General features: G+C 36.1%; 1 protein-coding gene across 1 annotated transcript in view; it reads right to left on the reverse strand.

The window, feature by feature from the left end:
* Nucleotides 1–2280: 2280 nt before the first annotated feature.
* Nucleotides 2281–15735, reverse strand: part of ADAMTS19 (ADAM metallopeptidase with thrombospondin type 1 motif 19) — a gene marked incomplete at both ends in the record, with an annotated part of 147900 nt that continues 134445 nt past the window's right edge. The window contains 2 exons of the mRNA XM_082013266.1: nt 2281–2432; nt 5315–5492. Coding sequence (XP_081869392.1) covers nt 2281–2432; nt 5315–5492 — 330 coding nt within the window. The remainder of the gene's footprint in view (nt 2433–5314; nt 5493–15735) is intronic.

The raw sequence follows: 15735 nt of genomic DNA on the forward strand, positions 1-15735 counted from the left end.
GGAGCACGATTTCAGCATGAGACATTTCAGCACTCATCTGTTTTCAACTGATACAGGCAGAATTAAAATATACTTTTCCATTTTGAGGTAAAGATGACATTCTTGTTAGTGGAATATTCAGAAAGAGCAGAGCATAAGCATTCAAAATTGTGCTGATGACATCACTGGCTGATAAAAGACTGTTCTCTGGCTCAGTCTGGAGACATCTTTCCTTTCACTTGATTTTTAGTTGTGATTCAAGCGAGTGCAGGAGTATTAGCAGGACTGAGTACTAAGTATGAGGAAAATTTAAAATAATGACTATTTCTTTTGCCTGACAACTACAATAATTCTCTTAGACTTTCAAATGTGTGTCTATGACACTGAGGAGTTATGCCCAAGAGCAACTGAATTTTCTGTTCATTGAAACTTTTTAATTATACAAAATAAAGTATCACAGTCCATAATGTCAGACTTATTTTCCTTTCCTTCTTTACTTTTTATAACCATATGATACTAATTTTAAAATCATACATTAGTACATCACTAAATTGCAGTTTTTGAATGCATAGCTGTAAGACGCCAATCCAAAGATTTTGACAGTGCAGCTATTTGAAAGCACATACATTAATTCAATGGGAGTCAATATTGCAGCTAAGCATTCTTCCTGGACAGAATCACAGCCCTGACTGGGGGCCTCAGTTTATTAAACTGTGTGGTATGATGATGTACATCACATCTCTAACAGTAGACTCCTTGCAGAGAATTAAAAGGAACAATCACTCCAATAAAAAATGCATACCTTTTCACTTTGAGTAGAAAATATGGTGCCTTTCAGACACATTTCTCTGGCTCCCTTTCCTTCAGGCTTTGCTCTTCTACATATTTCAGACCATGCCTAAAGGCTTGCATCACAAAATGGAGGCAGAGGACCTACCACGCTCTTCTTGCCAAGTTCACTGGTTACAGGACTCACTTGTGATACATAACTTCTCCTCCACTGAATATTACTCTGTTATACCCAACTCTCCATATATCAAACCTCAGAGAGTGGCATGTCTGTCTGCAGCTGCAGAAAGTTGCTTAAGTCAAGAGGCAGGAGGCATTTGTTGTAAGGACTACTGTAGCTGTACTTGCTGCGACGTAGGACTTGATGGATTCACTACCAGACATGGATGCTCAAAAGAGGAAAAATGCAAATAACGAAAGAAGCTTTACTTTTTATTGAAAATGTAAGAATCATGTGAATCATGTACAGTATTTTCTCATAAGGAAAATTTTAGCTGTTTCATTACGTTTCACAAAACTGTAAAACATTTTATTTTTATAAAGACTTTTCATAAAACAAAGATAAAACTAAAGTAGTATTACAAAGCTATTTTCTAAATTGTCAACAGAGAACTGAAAATGTTTAACAGATTAATTCATACAAGTGGCAGGAGGAAGGACTCTTCCATTCATAAATCTGCAAGAGGACACACAAAGGTATAGAGGGGCATGGGTTTTTTGTTTCAAAACGTTTAAAATCAAGTGACATGTTAAAACAGTACAGACGTGGATTCATAGGATGGTACAAGTTCTAGGACTGCATTTCTCTACACTACCTCAAACAGTGCAACAGTGATTCAGTGTAAATCTCTACAGTGTTTCATTGATTCAATACTTGTGTTCAAGTACATGTCCATGAGAATGATCAAAATCCCTACTTAGCTATTTTAATTTTCTTGTTTATAATATAAGTTACAGTAGATTATCCCCTTCAGTATGTTTCTAAATCAAATGAACTGATTTCACAATACATTCTGTAATAACTTGTTCAATAATGTTAGCTCACTCACCTCAAGATCTGTTGCAAAATACACAAAATCATTCTGACTCTGTATGCCAAAAATATAATAAAATTAAAAAGGGCTTTATTTCCATATACAACAAAACTATTCAACTAAATTAAAATAAATTCAAGATAACATGACTTTTTTTGGCAACAGAGAGATGATCCTACTGAAAATAAACATTTAAAATACTAGTTACTATTTTTTTAAAATTCTGATAAATGTATCCGAAATTGTACATATAAAAATTAATTATGAAAAAGTCAGAGAATAAAACAAGTTGGCTGTCTAACCAAAACAATTAAGGATGTCTGGCAGGCAAAAATAAATTAATTTGATTAAATTATATGTAATCTGATAATATTTGGTCTGATGAAGCATTGCGCATGTGTGTGTGTGTGTGTGTATGTGTGTGTGTTTATAAATAATAAGATTGCAAGGAGCCGAGAGCCAGCCAGCCTGACAGAGGTCAACTCTTTTGTTGCATTTTTTGCGCATAAAAGTCCCTGCACGTCTCACAGCACCGTTGATACCACCTCATGTCTTGACAGAGATTCTTCTCTCTTATCACCCTGCAGTACACAGGCCACTGGTCTCCCAGGCACTTGAATGTTAAAGCAGCTGTGAAACAACAACAACAAAATCAAATATACATTACTGTTACATTTATTAGTGAAGAATCAGGTAGCAAAGGTGACAAGGATACCAGAAATGTATCTTGGGAAGGGAAAAGAGAATAGATGCAGATATGCAACAAAAGAAAGAAAAAAAAAAATCCTCCTGCTGTCAATATCTTCAACATTAAATTTTTTTTAAGGCCAGCTTAATTTATAAATTGGATTACATTGCATTGAAACTAATCGGTTTAATGTCATGCAGCTGTCTCCTGTGAAGCCCATCTTTCTGCCCTGTACAGAGGTGGGCTGGGGCCAGGGCTATCTGGGGGCTGCAGACCCAGCTCCAGCAAAGCTGCAGGAAGCAGCAGCTCCAGCTGAAATTGCCCTCAGTCTGAGATGGAAGTTCCCACTGGAAAAACAGGAAGCCTCAGCTTGAATAATACCAGAATGGGGCTCTCAATGACAGCTGTAAGGGGATTTTTTTCTTTTAATCAGAGACAGGTAGGGAAATGTAGGAATTAAAGCATGGAGACTGCTGCTGGTTTTCTGATCAGCTTTTGCTCAAGAAATCAAGACTTTGTGCCATGTTTTCAATGAATGGAAATTGAACAAAACTACATAATGACTTGCATCATCTTTCTTTGTAAGTGAAATAATCTACTAGACCTTTAGTTTTGTCTGGCTTCTTTGTTCAAAGGAACAGAACACAAACACTGTGCATTTCTTACCTTCCTAACCTTTTTATCTCCTCTCCAAGTACATTCAAAAATATTTTTTTTAAATTGTCTTACAATACCTTGGTATGACTTCATCACCCTCTTTTTAATGACTCTGATGGGTCTTCCTTACTCCATGTCAAAGTCAGGCTATTAATCCTTACCTTCACATCTTTCATGTCTTATCTTCACCCAGTTACTCAGGTTGCTCTATTAGTAATCTGTTTCTGCTTTCTAACTGTGGGAATCCCTGACTAACAAATTATTCCTCAGAAACTTTCTAAAATGACAAGGACATCACGCTAGCCTGGAAAGCTACTGTTTGGTTTAGCCTGCCTCCTCCCACAGTTACAATTATTTGCTTGCCTCTAGCAGTCATTTTCAGATGCAGAAACCCGACTTCTGTTTTATGCCTGTTGTACAAAACAGGCATATTTTCATGTGTGTTGCCTTTCTTCTTGTGAAGTAATCTGTTAATCCACCCATCTGCTTTGCTTATGAAAGCCTCTTACAGTGCTTATCACATAAGGACCCTGGTACCAAACTGGGGTCTTTGCCCATTCAGTTATTCAAGCTGTAGCGTGTACATGAATTAATATGGGAAAACAGTGAAAAATAAGGCACAAGAAACAGACCATCCAAAAATCATCATAAACACTGAACTGAAAAAAAAAAATCAATCTCATGGGAGATTTGATTTACTCTTTTTAATAGAAGGGAAAGAGAAACTGAGAGCATATTTATAAAAGAGTAGAGATGGTGCAATCCGCATCAGCTTCCACCTGCCCTACCCCCAAATCCAAAGGATCTATACTGAATAACAGGAATGGAACTGGAGGCCAAAATGATCAATATATTCAACAGAAGCATTGCATTATGTATTTTGGAGATGTTAATGTTTCTACTGGGCTGGATTCTGACTCCTGCTGGTGAGGTTGACCTGTAGATGACTAGTATCAGTGCTACATAATGCATTCTATGAGGACAACATAGCCCAATCTTTTTTTGTGGACTGCACATTAAGTCAGATTTTAATGAACCTGATGCTGTATTTTTCTGTGAAACTTTGTGATTCACTTTACTCTGTGACACAAAGCTGCTTATACCTCCCCAGAGGGAAAGTGTCAGTGATGGAGGGATGGCCTCTGGCTTCTGAGAGATCAGTTGAAAAAGAAAGATAAAATACGAAGGGCAACCTTACAACAGTGAAAGAGCAGAGAAGAGGGCCACAAGCAACAGCTGCCATCTCATACAGCAAACTGAAACAATGACCACTACACAGAAATGTTTAAGGGTTAAAGACTTCAAAGAGAAATACTCTTCACTGACTTAAAGGAAGGATTACATACAGGCTGAAATGTTAGACTTGCTTTCCATGCAGCAGTAATCTATTTGACAGGAGGGTTTATCTTAACAAGGGCTCTGGAAAATCATCTGGAAACGGTATGCTGTCTTACAGCAAGCCTTTGAATATTCCCCAGTCATGCTCAAGAAGCAGATGAATGATTTGGGGAGCTAATGGTAAGACCATCATCAACAATCCCCTAGGAAATAACAATTAACAGAATTAACAGTTCTGTAGTTATGCAGTAACATAGTTTCTTTAAGACCGAGACCTGAGCTCGTCCAGGAACAGCAAATCTCTTCATGTTAGTAATTTTCCTTCACACATCCTAATCCATCAGGCATAGATTGTAGATATTTGAATTTAAGACAAGTGGAAAGAGCTATTTGTATTTGAGGAAAAAATAAGGGCCTCTTTAATGTCATAAATATCATGAGAACATAGGTTGCAGAGCTTCTAAAGAGAAAACAAGGTATTTTCTTACTTTAGAAATGTTTAATAAAATTGAGTGGGCAAATATATAAAAACATATATAATGTGTTCATAATGTCTCTAATATAAACACATTTTCACCTTGGATGTTTTGTGTCCATAATATCATACAGTCCATACTATGGTCCTTCCTTGGATAACAAAACCCTTTACCATTCTGAGGTACAGTCTCTGATGTACACACTGGAAACCTGAGGCAGAGAGATGAGTCTCTGCATAGAATTTACAGTCTCCTGAGTCCTAGCCCTCTGTTTTTAAACTGGGATCATTTTTACTCCATGGAAAGATCAAAAAAGATATTTCCAGAGGGAATGCATAATTTTGACTGCTTACCTAACCTGGGTGATGTTATTGTGTTAACATTAATTTTCTCATTGCAGGGGTGGAGATGACAGGGTCTGTAGGCTGCAGGCTTTTCTGAGGAAAAGCATTCATTGCCATGCCTTCCCGTGATCTTGTGCATGCACTGGATGACTCGGGACTGCATCCCTTTGCCACAGGTGATGGAGCACTGGAACACACAGAAGACACACATTCATTGTAAAGGTATTTTTGCCTGTAAACATGAAGGTGAAATGCCAGGTGAAGTCAGTGGCTGCTCCTTCAGCTGTCAGCATTCCAAGACTTCTGCCTTCCATTCCATTAGCTAAATGAAAATCAATTAAAAACACACAAATAAATTTGCAGTATTTTTTGAAGCGCTGATCACAGCATCACGTTGCTGTCAAGGTCCATTCTGTAGAGCCTGTGATGAAACTGAAACACAGCAATGTGCCTGAAGGGAGCGGGGGCTGTTCTGTATCTGTATCCCAACTTACTCTTATTAGTGGTGAAGGTGTTGGAACAAAAGAAAATGCTCCCAGACACTGAGAGAGAGAAGTATTTTTAATTAAGCTATTACTCCTGCCAGTTCAGAAATGCTCTTTCTACTGAGCAGAGTATATGCCTCCTGTCTTTGTGTCACATCTTCATGTTTTCATGTCTGTCCCACAAATGAAACACACAACGTGAGATATGCTGCCTGGCCTTTAATCAACCTTCCCATCTTGTTGCCACAGAGAATGAGGTGAGAAAATAAAACAGATGAGCACTGTAACAACGGTAACATTCTACTTCTATCAGAGTAACACAATATATTAGAATGAAAACCTGGGCAGTGCTGTATAGACACATACAAAACCTATTCAAAACCAACATTTTTGTGAACAAAATTTCACAGGCCATGAAATATTTTTGTGTCCATTGCAATATGTTCTATTGGTTTAACTACAAATTCATTAATACATGTATGTATGTTGCAATTTGCTGCTACCTGTTAATGATTTTGATTCAAGTACTATAAATTTCATTACGTTTTGGATAAATTTACTATAGAGGACATCTTCAAATACTAATTAATTTCTTGCAATGAATGATATGTGCACTGGCTGAAAATTTATGCCACTACCATCCACATAATCCTGGAAATATTTTAATTCTAAAAAATCTTAATTACATAAATATTCAAAACACATTTCCTCAGGAGGCTTGAAGAAGCAACTGAAAAAACACTGAAATGAGAGAAAGACAAGGAGAGGGTGCTATAACAAAAGAGGTTTCCCCACCATTCTGTCTTAAGATGGAGATGGAGAAGTATAGTTTTCTGAAAAGAAATAATAAATTTTGAGTGTAGGAAACACTAAAGGGCTTTTTACCCTTTAGTTTTGTTATCTGTGTGCTTTTGAGTGACATTTTAAACACTGTTACTTGGAGGAAAGATTTACACGTGCCAAATGGGAAAGAGGGCTTGCACCCAAATATGTACATCAAGCGAAGTGAGACTCCTGTCTTTGGGACTCATGAGACTCCAAGAGAGGTACAACAGACTAGGGTATCCACTTGAAGGGTGTTTTCACAAGGGACTGAACAAGGTCCAAAGCACACTTCAGCTTGTAACTATGTGAAATCAAACACCGGTGTTCTATAGAGGCAGCAAGTGGACTTGATTTCGCTTCTGTTCTCAGTGATGTGTATCAGGAGTAACTCCATAAAGTCAATAAAGAACTATAATTTCTTGCGAAGTTAATCAGATACAGCCTGCATGAGCCAAGGCATAGAAAGATATTCAATTATGAATACGTAATTTTCTATTCAATAGCAACCACAGCTTAACATACGAACAAATATGCTGTTTACAGGAGGGAATCCAGCTAGTACTGAAGTATTTTCAAAGTAGAAGTCTGTCAACAACTTTGAATTTAGTATACTGCTTTAAATTGCATGAGAAAAAGCCCCTTAACAGAATACCTTTTAATGAATTCTCTGCCTTTTTCTTGTGCAGCTAAAAATAATCTGACTTCATATAATAGCCAACATTATGCACATGGTACACATGTGTAATCACAAATATACATACCCAAATTTAATCACCAATAGCAGACAGAATATTGATCTTAACCTTGCCAAAATTCCAGCCACTTCTTGGATTCCTGTCTCCATAATTTCAGAGAGATTTCTCTTTGGAATATTTTAATGGAATAGCAAGCGAGACAATGGAATAGCAAAATTAAAAAACAAAACAAAATGAACCAAACAACAACACAAAAAACCCCAATACTTGAGAATGAAAAGAAGATGAAAGTAATATGATGCAGATAATATGACGAAGATAAAAAGATGAATATAATCTTTAAAGATTATCACAATGATCTTAATTTAGAGTAATTTCGCACACAGTATTGTATTTTTTCCCCTTCAGTAAAACACTTCCATGTTTATTAACCAGAGTTAGAGTATGTGTGAGCTTGTAGTATGTATGTATCTTCTTTTAACAGCTACAGAGGAAGAGGACAGGACAGGCAGCTGGATATGGTACATAAGATCTCCTAAAAATAATTTATCTGCCCTTAACCTTTGGGTTAACTAAAGTGAGTAGGTGCAACCTCCTCATCTGGAGTACTGGAAGGAATGGCGTTTGAAAACACTAGACTTCTGCTGACAAAATGGGTTCCAATGGTTTATCTGCAAATTGATAATTCATTACAATTCATGTATGCAGGTGCCTTTGTGGGGAGCACTCTGGCAGCAGTCATATCTTCTCTATATCAGATGAGCCTGAAAGCTTCTTGTGACTGCAACCGAGACAACATGCAACAAGCAGACGGGTCTCCCTCTCGGCTAATCAGTGTTGAGGCCCTGAGTTTCTATGCAGAGTTTGGCAAGATTTTGGCGTTAAAATCTTAATTGGTGAATTAACATCCCTTTAATGACTGAGCCGCTACTGGTCTTTGTGAGATATTTCAAAGAGCGTTATGAAGCATTTACGATGCAGTTTTCTGTCCGAAGATGTATACATCTTGCAAACAATTAATTTTAGTCTTGCATGACCTACTTACTAACATCCCGGCTTTAGAGAAGGAAACTGACACTAAAGGATGATAAAATAAAATGTCTTAGCCCATATAGAAAACATGTAGCAAAGCAGGAAATAAAATAAGAAATATGCCTTCTGTTTTGCCTTCTTTTCTTTTCACAGAAATGTACTGATTTTTAATTTTGTATTTATTTTTATTTTATAAAGCAGAGAACTTTTATTAAGTCTTTAAGATGTTTGGGGAAAATTGTGAAGAGACAGGGCTACTACACTGGTTTGCAGTCCAACACTTTCAAAGCCAGCCTGATCAGTTTACAAGTAAGAAAGTTTTTTCCAAACCACCAGTATTTTAAAATCAACCAGGGATCTGATAGTCAAGCTGTGCTCTTCCCTGTTCATACACCAGCAGCAGCAGCAGCGGTGTCTGACTTCAGAATTAAGGATTCGACTGACTGGAAGCCAGAAAAAAATAGTATCTTTTTACCATATCTGTATTATCTCGCATTCAAAGTAGTATGAAATCGTATGAAATAATAGGGAAAACACACTTCAGGTATGGCGTTTAGCAGTGCCTTTGCTAGCAACCCAGACTAGCAGTGAGATTTCTGCGTGTCTCCATGAAGTGGTCTTAAACCTGAATTTGTGCTGCATACGCACCAGCCAACTGCTGGTATAACTGAAAGCAGCCACTGATTATTGGAGGATGAGAGGCATCCATAGTATTTTTCTTTTTCACTCTGCAAAGGTATGCACTTGGTCCCATTTCACTAGGAGGCACCTCAACTTCTGCAAACCAGCTAGATGCAACTGAGAGCAACAGCTCTGACCCTCATTTTGATACCTGTTTTACTGCATATGCACGTAGGCAGATTCTTCCAAAACCGTCTCCTAAGCTTGCCTCGCTTTTGGATTTCTCTCACTGAAAATATTCAACCTGAGGCAAATACCTCTCACTGGATGTGCAGCTGTCATATTTTAGGTAGCACTTGTGGTATGTAGCTAAAGCTGCATAGCTTCTGGATACTTCTGGAGCTGCCATGTTTAAAACTGTAACAAAGCCTTCAACTTCCAGGAAACAAAAAATACTTTCACTTCTACGTATTAAGCAGTGAATTCAATCAGAAAGGAATCTATCTGTCAAAACTACTTTTCCATGATTTTATATATAAATACATATAAATATATATAAATATTTATAAAGTATACATATCTAAAATTTACAGAAAATTCCCACTCCAAACAAATCTGTAGAAACTTGCATCAATTCATCAGATCTCAAATTAATTTCAACCCACAACTTTTATTACTAGTGAATGAAGAATACTTTTCTATAGGTCTTCTTCTCATCCTTTCCACCTCCCAAATGTCACTCTTCCACGTTACATTTTATTTTTTTGGTGCTTAATTACGTTTTACTTCTGACTGTTCAGATGGCCCACTCTTTAAGGCCATGTAGCTGATCAGAAAAAATTCCCGTAGGACAACTGTGTTTGTAGGTTTAGACTAAATGTTCTAATACGCAGCCAGAAGTTTTTTATGTGGCTGTTAATCTGTGCATTTTGGACACAGTCCTAAAGGTACTGTAAAACCGTTCAAGCAGCAAGACATGTAAAACATTCCCGTTAAAGATTACAAAAAATTCCTGGATAAATATAGTTAACAGCTATTTTTTTTGAAAGTTTTTCTTTCTTTCAAATAAAATCTACCCACCCTCTTTGAATTTTGTCCTACTTTTGAACTTCTTTTAAACATAATTTCAAGGACAGAAACCTAGGTGTTAAATATAACAATCCTTATACTTGGCATTCACAACCCTTACCCAAGATTCCTTTTTTCTGTTCCCTGCCAAAGATATATATTCTGGAGAGAATACATATTCCCAAGGCCAACAGCTGAGGAAGGTGCTGTAATGCCTTAGCTGCTTCCAGCTGGCCTTCACAACAAGTAGGAATTCCTAAATTAAGGGAAAAATTGTCACTGGCAGACAGTAACAGTCAAACTGTATCTTTCTGCCAAGACAACAGGCAATCACTGCAGAGGCTGATACAATCCACAGTGAAAAACTCAATCTGTGACAATATTAACAGAATTGACTTGGACAATTTATTTTCAAGAATAAATGGATTGTTCAATAAAAGGTTTTTAGAAGTCTAAGTAGCATTCAAAGTGGAGAGCAATGTGCTCATAAGGAAACTAGTGATGAGTTCTACTGGAAATTATTAGCAGAGCATTCCTAATCATTTATGTATAGGTTCATCAGTTCCAGCATTTAAGCGGTTTCAACCTTTTCATAAAGTGAGTCTGAAACAAGGACAGCAAGACTTTAGCAACAAGATTCATATTTGATGACATGATTGCAATCTTTTCATGTATCTTGTTTTTTTATGAAGTTTGCTTTTGAAGGCAGGTAGTAGATAAAGTGGTGCATTTGTTTTCAACAAACACTTTATACTGAGTTTAGCAGTATAGTCTTAGGGATTACTAAATAAAGCAAATAATCTGCAGTTTATTTAAGAACTTTTTTTTAATAAAGGCATTTGTGAATAGTGTAACGAATACAAAAAGAGGGACTAATGGGTCCATATATAAGATGGAGTCCGAGTTCTCCCATGCATCATTTCCAGGAAGGTCTTTCTGCCTCTTGCATTTCTGACACACCCAACACCTCAGTATGTGAACGCTGAATTTAAAATTCAGAACTTGTCCTAAATTCAGCTGAAAAAATGATGCTGTTGGTCTGTCCTAAGTTTAACAAATTTGAGTTGTCCTTATTTATTTTATTTTCTTTTACCTTTTTTTCCCCCTTCTTTTTCCCCCCATATTTTTCTTTATAGTTTTTCTTTCTGGAGTAATAATTAGTACAGGATAACTGTTCAAAAGAGATAAGATTTTAAAATAAGATAGACAGAGCTCCAGCTTACCTTTCATAACTTGGGCTAGAGAGAGGGTTCCTATGGAGGAAACCCTCTTCACCTCATTTCAGGAATCTGGAGCTTCCTTTTCCCTTTTTTTTTTTTTTTAAATCCATGTTAGCTTTCCATGCAGAACAATTCAGTTGTTTGGTGGATGATGTGTAACTGTCTTTGGTAACAAAACAAGAAGCAACTGAAAGTTTGATTGAGGAAAACCATATAGAATTTAGTGTAATATCATTACTAATGAAAAAAAAAAAACAACCCAAGTCATTTTTCCAGGACAGTTTATAAAAATCTATACCTAAGCATATCATTACTCATTTACACTGGATCAATAGTAGGGTTTAATAGGCTTCAGTCTTAACAGACTTGCGGGACTCAACTGGGAATTAGCAAATTCTTTGTCTATATTTGAAACCCAGGTTCAGTTCTCCAATTGCTTTCCTGGATGAACTAATGAAACATAGTCACCTACTTCATGATTAAAAATCTTGATTGTCCCAATGCAACTAGTTTGCTTTGTTAGGACAGTTGGACTTATTAGTTCATTTAGGAAGCCTGCTTAGAGAAGTACTAGGGAGTACTAGGGAAGTACTGGGGAGGACTAGGGAAGGGATGAGAATCTCCTCAAGCTCAGGGAAGGCTGATGCCACAATACACTTCTTACCAAACTATGCAACGCACAGGTAGAAGACACGTGAATTTTGAAGACAAAGTTTCTTGCAAGACTAAAGAATTGTCTACTGTGGCACACAGGATAGATTTGGATCCCTCTGGAACCAGAAAAAGAGCAAAAGGGAAGGGTATGTTTTTCTGATGTAGTCTTCCACCAGCTTTATATTGACTTGAAAGCCTTTATCATGAAGATTTTCCTTTCCTGCACAAACTGAAATCTGAGTATGATTGCATTATTTTCCAAAAAAGTACTAGGATAAAAGTTCCTGAAAACTTCAAACTGAAGATTAAACTTCAGCATTAAGCTGCAAAAATTCCATGTATGACAATCTGGAGTCCTGACCCATAAAAACAACACACTGTATTACAGCCTCCCATGCAGCAAATCAAGGAAGGTATCAGCATTGTTCTCTCATCATTCATGATCTGTGTCAAAGCATGGACAAAACGTAACACTATAATATAGGTGATATATTATGTGATGTTTTTCTGTATGCTCCAGATGCACTTTACTTTCCCATAAATTTCAATTTTGTATTTACACTTTCTATAGATCTATATTTAATGCAAAAACATATTCAAGTTTTAAGACCATTTTAAGCATACCTCCACCTGAAAAATCATTTCTTTACTCTTATTTAGGACATTAGATGTATTGTTAAATAGTATTTGACATCAGAACACTGGTGGATTAAAAAAAAAAATAAGCTGGTGACTGCTGACAAATTATTAATTACACATCAGCATTCTACACGGCTGCAGTATTTTGCAGTTAAAAGCGGAGATGTTCAGACTTATTGATAATATACAAATATATCCTCAAAGAACATTTTTTAAATTGCAGGGCAAGCTTGACTTTTCTATAAAAAAAAGGAAGAGTTAGGCATTGGTTCAAAACTCAAGTCAACAGATTCACCACCACATTATTATCTCTTTTTTTCAGGTAAAGGTGCCTGGCAAAATGTGTATCCCTGCTTAAGTTTAAATGTGATATACTCTCTAAATTAACTGAAGGTCTTTACAATTTATAAGTTATCTATAGGGCAACCATAAAACTATTTCCATGCTTCTCAGTGATGTGAAACCTTAACTTTTATTTTCCCAGTTCTGTAAATTGTATTTATCCTTCACGGTTTCTGAAGGCAATACAGATACAAAGCTGAAACCATATACTGAATTTTTTTGATAAAATAGATCTGTGATGGTCGTGGTACTCTGAGATGAGGGAAGTGAAAGCAAATCATATGAGCATAATTTCTTTAGGATTTTTACTGTCCAACCAAGGAAACAACTCCAATCAGCAGCACTTTTACAGAACTATGGCTTGTTTTCAATGACTTTATGGATATTTTATCAACTCTAAAGATACTAAAGGTTTGCCTAAGGCTGCATGTTACTTTAAAAATATGTCAGCAAAGAAACCAGAAGGAGACAATTATTTGTTAGAGCTATGTGATAAAACTGATGCAACTCTTAATGCTGTAAGAGGATTCAGACTTTGTGATTATACTGCAAACACTTTGTAAAAAGTCTTGTATATAGCATACTGTATATATTACTGCCATTAGTGCTTAGTGATGAATAAGACATTATTATACTCCACACTCTCATATCTGAGATATCACTGCATGGTATTTTGGCAGAAGATGACTCTCCATTGATTGTAACTATCAAACACACAAACAAGAATCTGGAAGCAGTTAGATTTGACGACCTCATGATTACCTTCATCTTTTCCAATGAAATTATTTGGGAGTATGTCATTCTTGACTGATGAAAATGAACTCTTAAAAACAATTTGAAATATTAGCCTTTGAGTATATAATTTAATGTTGGCATATATATCACAATGCTGGCCTGCTGCTCTGTAGAAAACCTTCCAGGGAAAAGCATAGCTCATCAGCACAAAAATGTAATTAAAGGATTATGGCATTTCTAGTGAAAACACAATCCAAAGAACCCATTAAGGACGTAAAGAAAATGTCATAGGAGGTGGGGGGGAAACGCCAAGAAACCCCTTTGCCCTAAAAATTTCTACTATTATTTTATCTATTTACTTTTCAAAATTCAAAGAAACATATGTCAAAAAGCTACATAAAATTAAGTATTTGCCTTGAAATAGCATCATAATATGTAGCACTCTCAAGTTCTCCCAGTACTATTAGAAGTAAAAGAAAGAGTTCATCCTAATAATGGTCCTTTACTTCCATTCACTGTATCTATCAAATTTTAAATCATGAAGATCTGAAGTTATATCAGGTAACTCAGCTAAATGGATATGAAAGATATTTTAAAAAACACAACAAATTGAGAGTTTATGAGGCAACTGAACCCTAAGGACTTTTTTTAGCTGAAATACCATGATCCCACATACAGGTCATTACTTCTGAAATAAAAACTTTAAAAAAGAAACAGAGAAAATGAAGTAGAAAAATAACTTCCAACTATCGATAAAACTTCCACTGGTTAATTTTCTCTTCAAAATGTCTAAACACATTCTTGATTGGAAGAAAACGGATTTCCAGAAAATAACTCTAACTGCCTTATTAGTAGGAAAACCATACTGAAGTGTCACACTTTTGTTATTTATGATGAGGTCACTCAAAAGCATGACTGTCCTGAGGGAGCAACCAGAGGGCCAGGAGTTAGACAATGTTGACCTGAGTTGTTGTGATCCTGTGATAAACTTACCAAAGAATGATCATTACTTTTGGGCGAACTCTGTTTTATGTCAACATTATTGGAAGTGTTTGTGGCAAGATTAGATGAGGGAAATCTGGAGGTTAAACATAAATCTATGAACAACAGCCTGAAACAGCACAGATAAAGCAGAAAAGTAAATCTTTCTCACAGTATTTAAAAATATGTAATATTTCCTGTAATTATTTAAAACTGATAAATGAATAATGTTGAGTAGCTATTCTGATTCTGTCTTTCCAGTTAGAAATCACAGACTTTAATGTGAAGCAATTATTTAAAGAGATTTTCAAGAATTTTTTATTAAATATATTTTTAAAGTATTTTCAGCTAGTAACTAGTTACAAGCTATTAGAAAACAGTAGAAAGTGAGAATCACACAGATTAAAACAAAATAACAAAAAATAATCAACAATAAATACTTTTGTGAGAAAATGAGGACTTCATAGGTCAAGTTTATCGCAAGAATGAACACCTGAAGCAGTATTATCTACATTAACTGCATGAAAGATAGGATTACAAAATGCATTAAATAAAAAGGTTTTCCAACACACAAATATCAATTAGATCCCACAAGAGCAGAAGGATTACATAAATTCTAACAGAACCCAAGTGAACCGGCTAAATGAGTTACATGTTGGCAGATGATACAGTCAGAGATGCTAAGGAAAACATTTGGAAAGAGAGAGAGATGATCTTGGAGATGGAGATACACCAGGCAAAAGAATGCTGACTGGCCTGAGTCTCAGCACTGGACCGGATAACTGAATTTTCCTGCACACATTGACAACTTTGGAATGACTTGTCAGCTATTAGAGAAAAAAAGCTCGCATTATCATGAACAGACTGATAAAATGATTTGCCCAATATGTATCACTAAGCAAAAGCAAGAAAGAACATTAAGACAGAAATTAGAGTAATGAACATGTAGCAAAAGCCTACGCTGAAATGATAAAAAAAGCATGTGGTTGAAAATGTCAGGACACTGGTGTTCTCCTCCAAACTGTAAGACCAGCCACGTAAAGTCAGACAAACTGCAGTGTTTTCTAGTTTGTATACTGAGATAGTCTTACAATGTAGTCTCAGGTACATAATCAGTTATTGTAACGACACTG

Source organism: Phaethon aethereus (assembly GCF_964289735.1).
Source record: "Phaethon aethereus genome assembly, chromosome: Z".
Lineage (NCBI taxonomy): Eukaryota > Metazoa > Chordata > Aves > Phaethontiformes > Phaethontidae > Phaethon > Phaethon aethereus.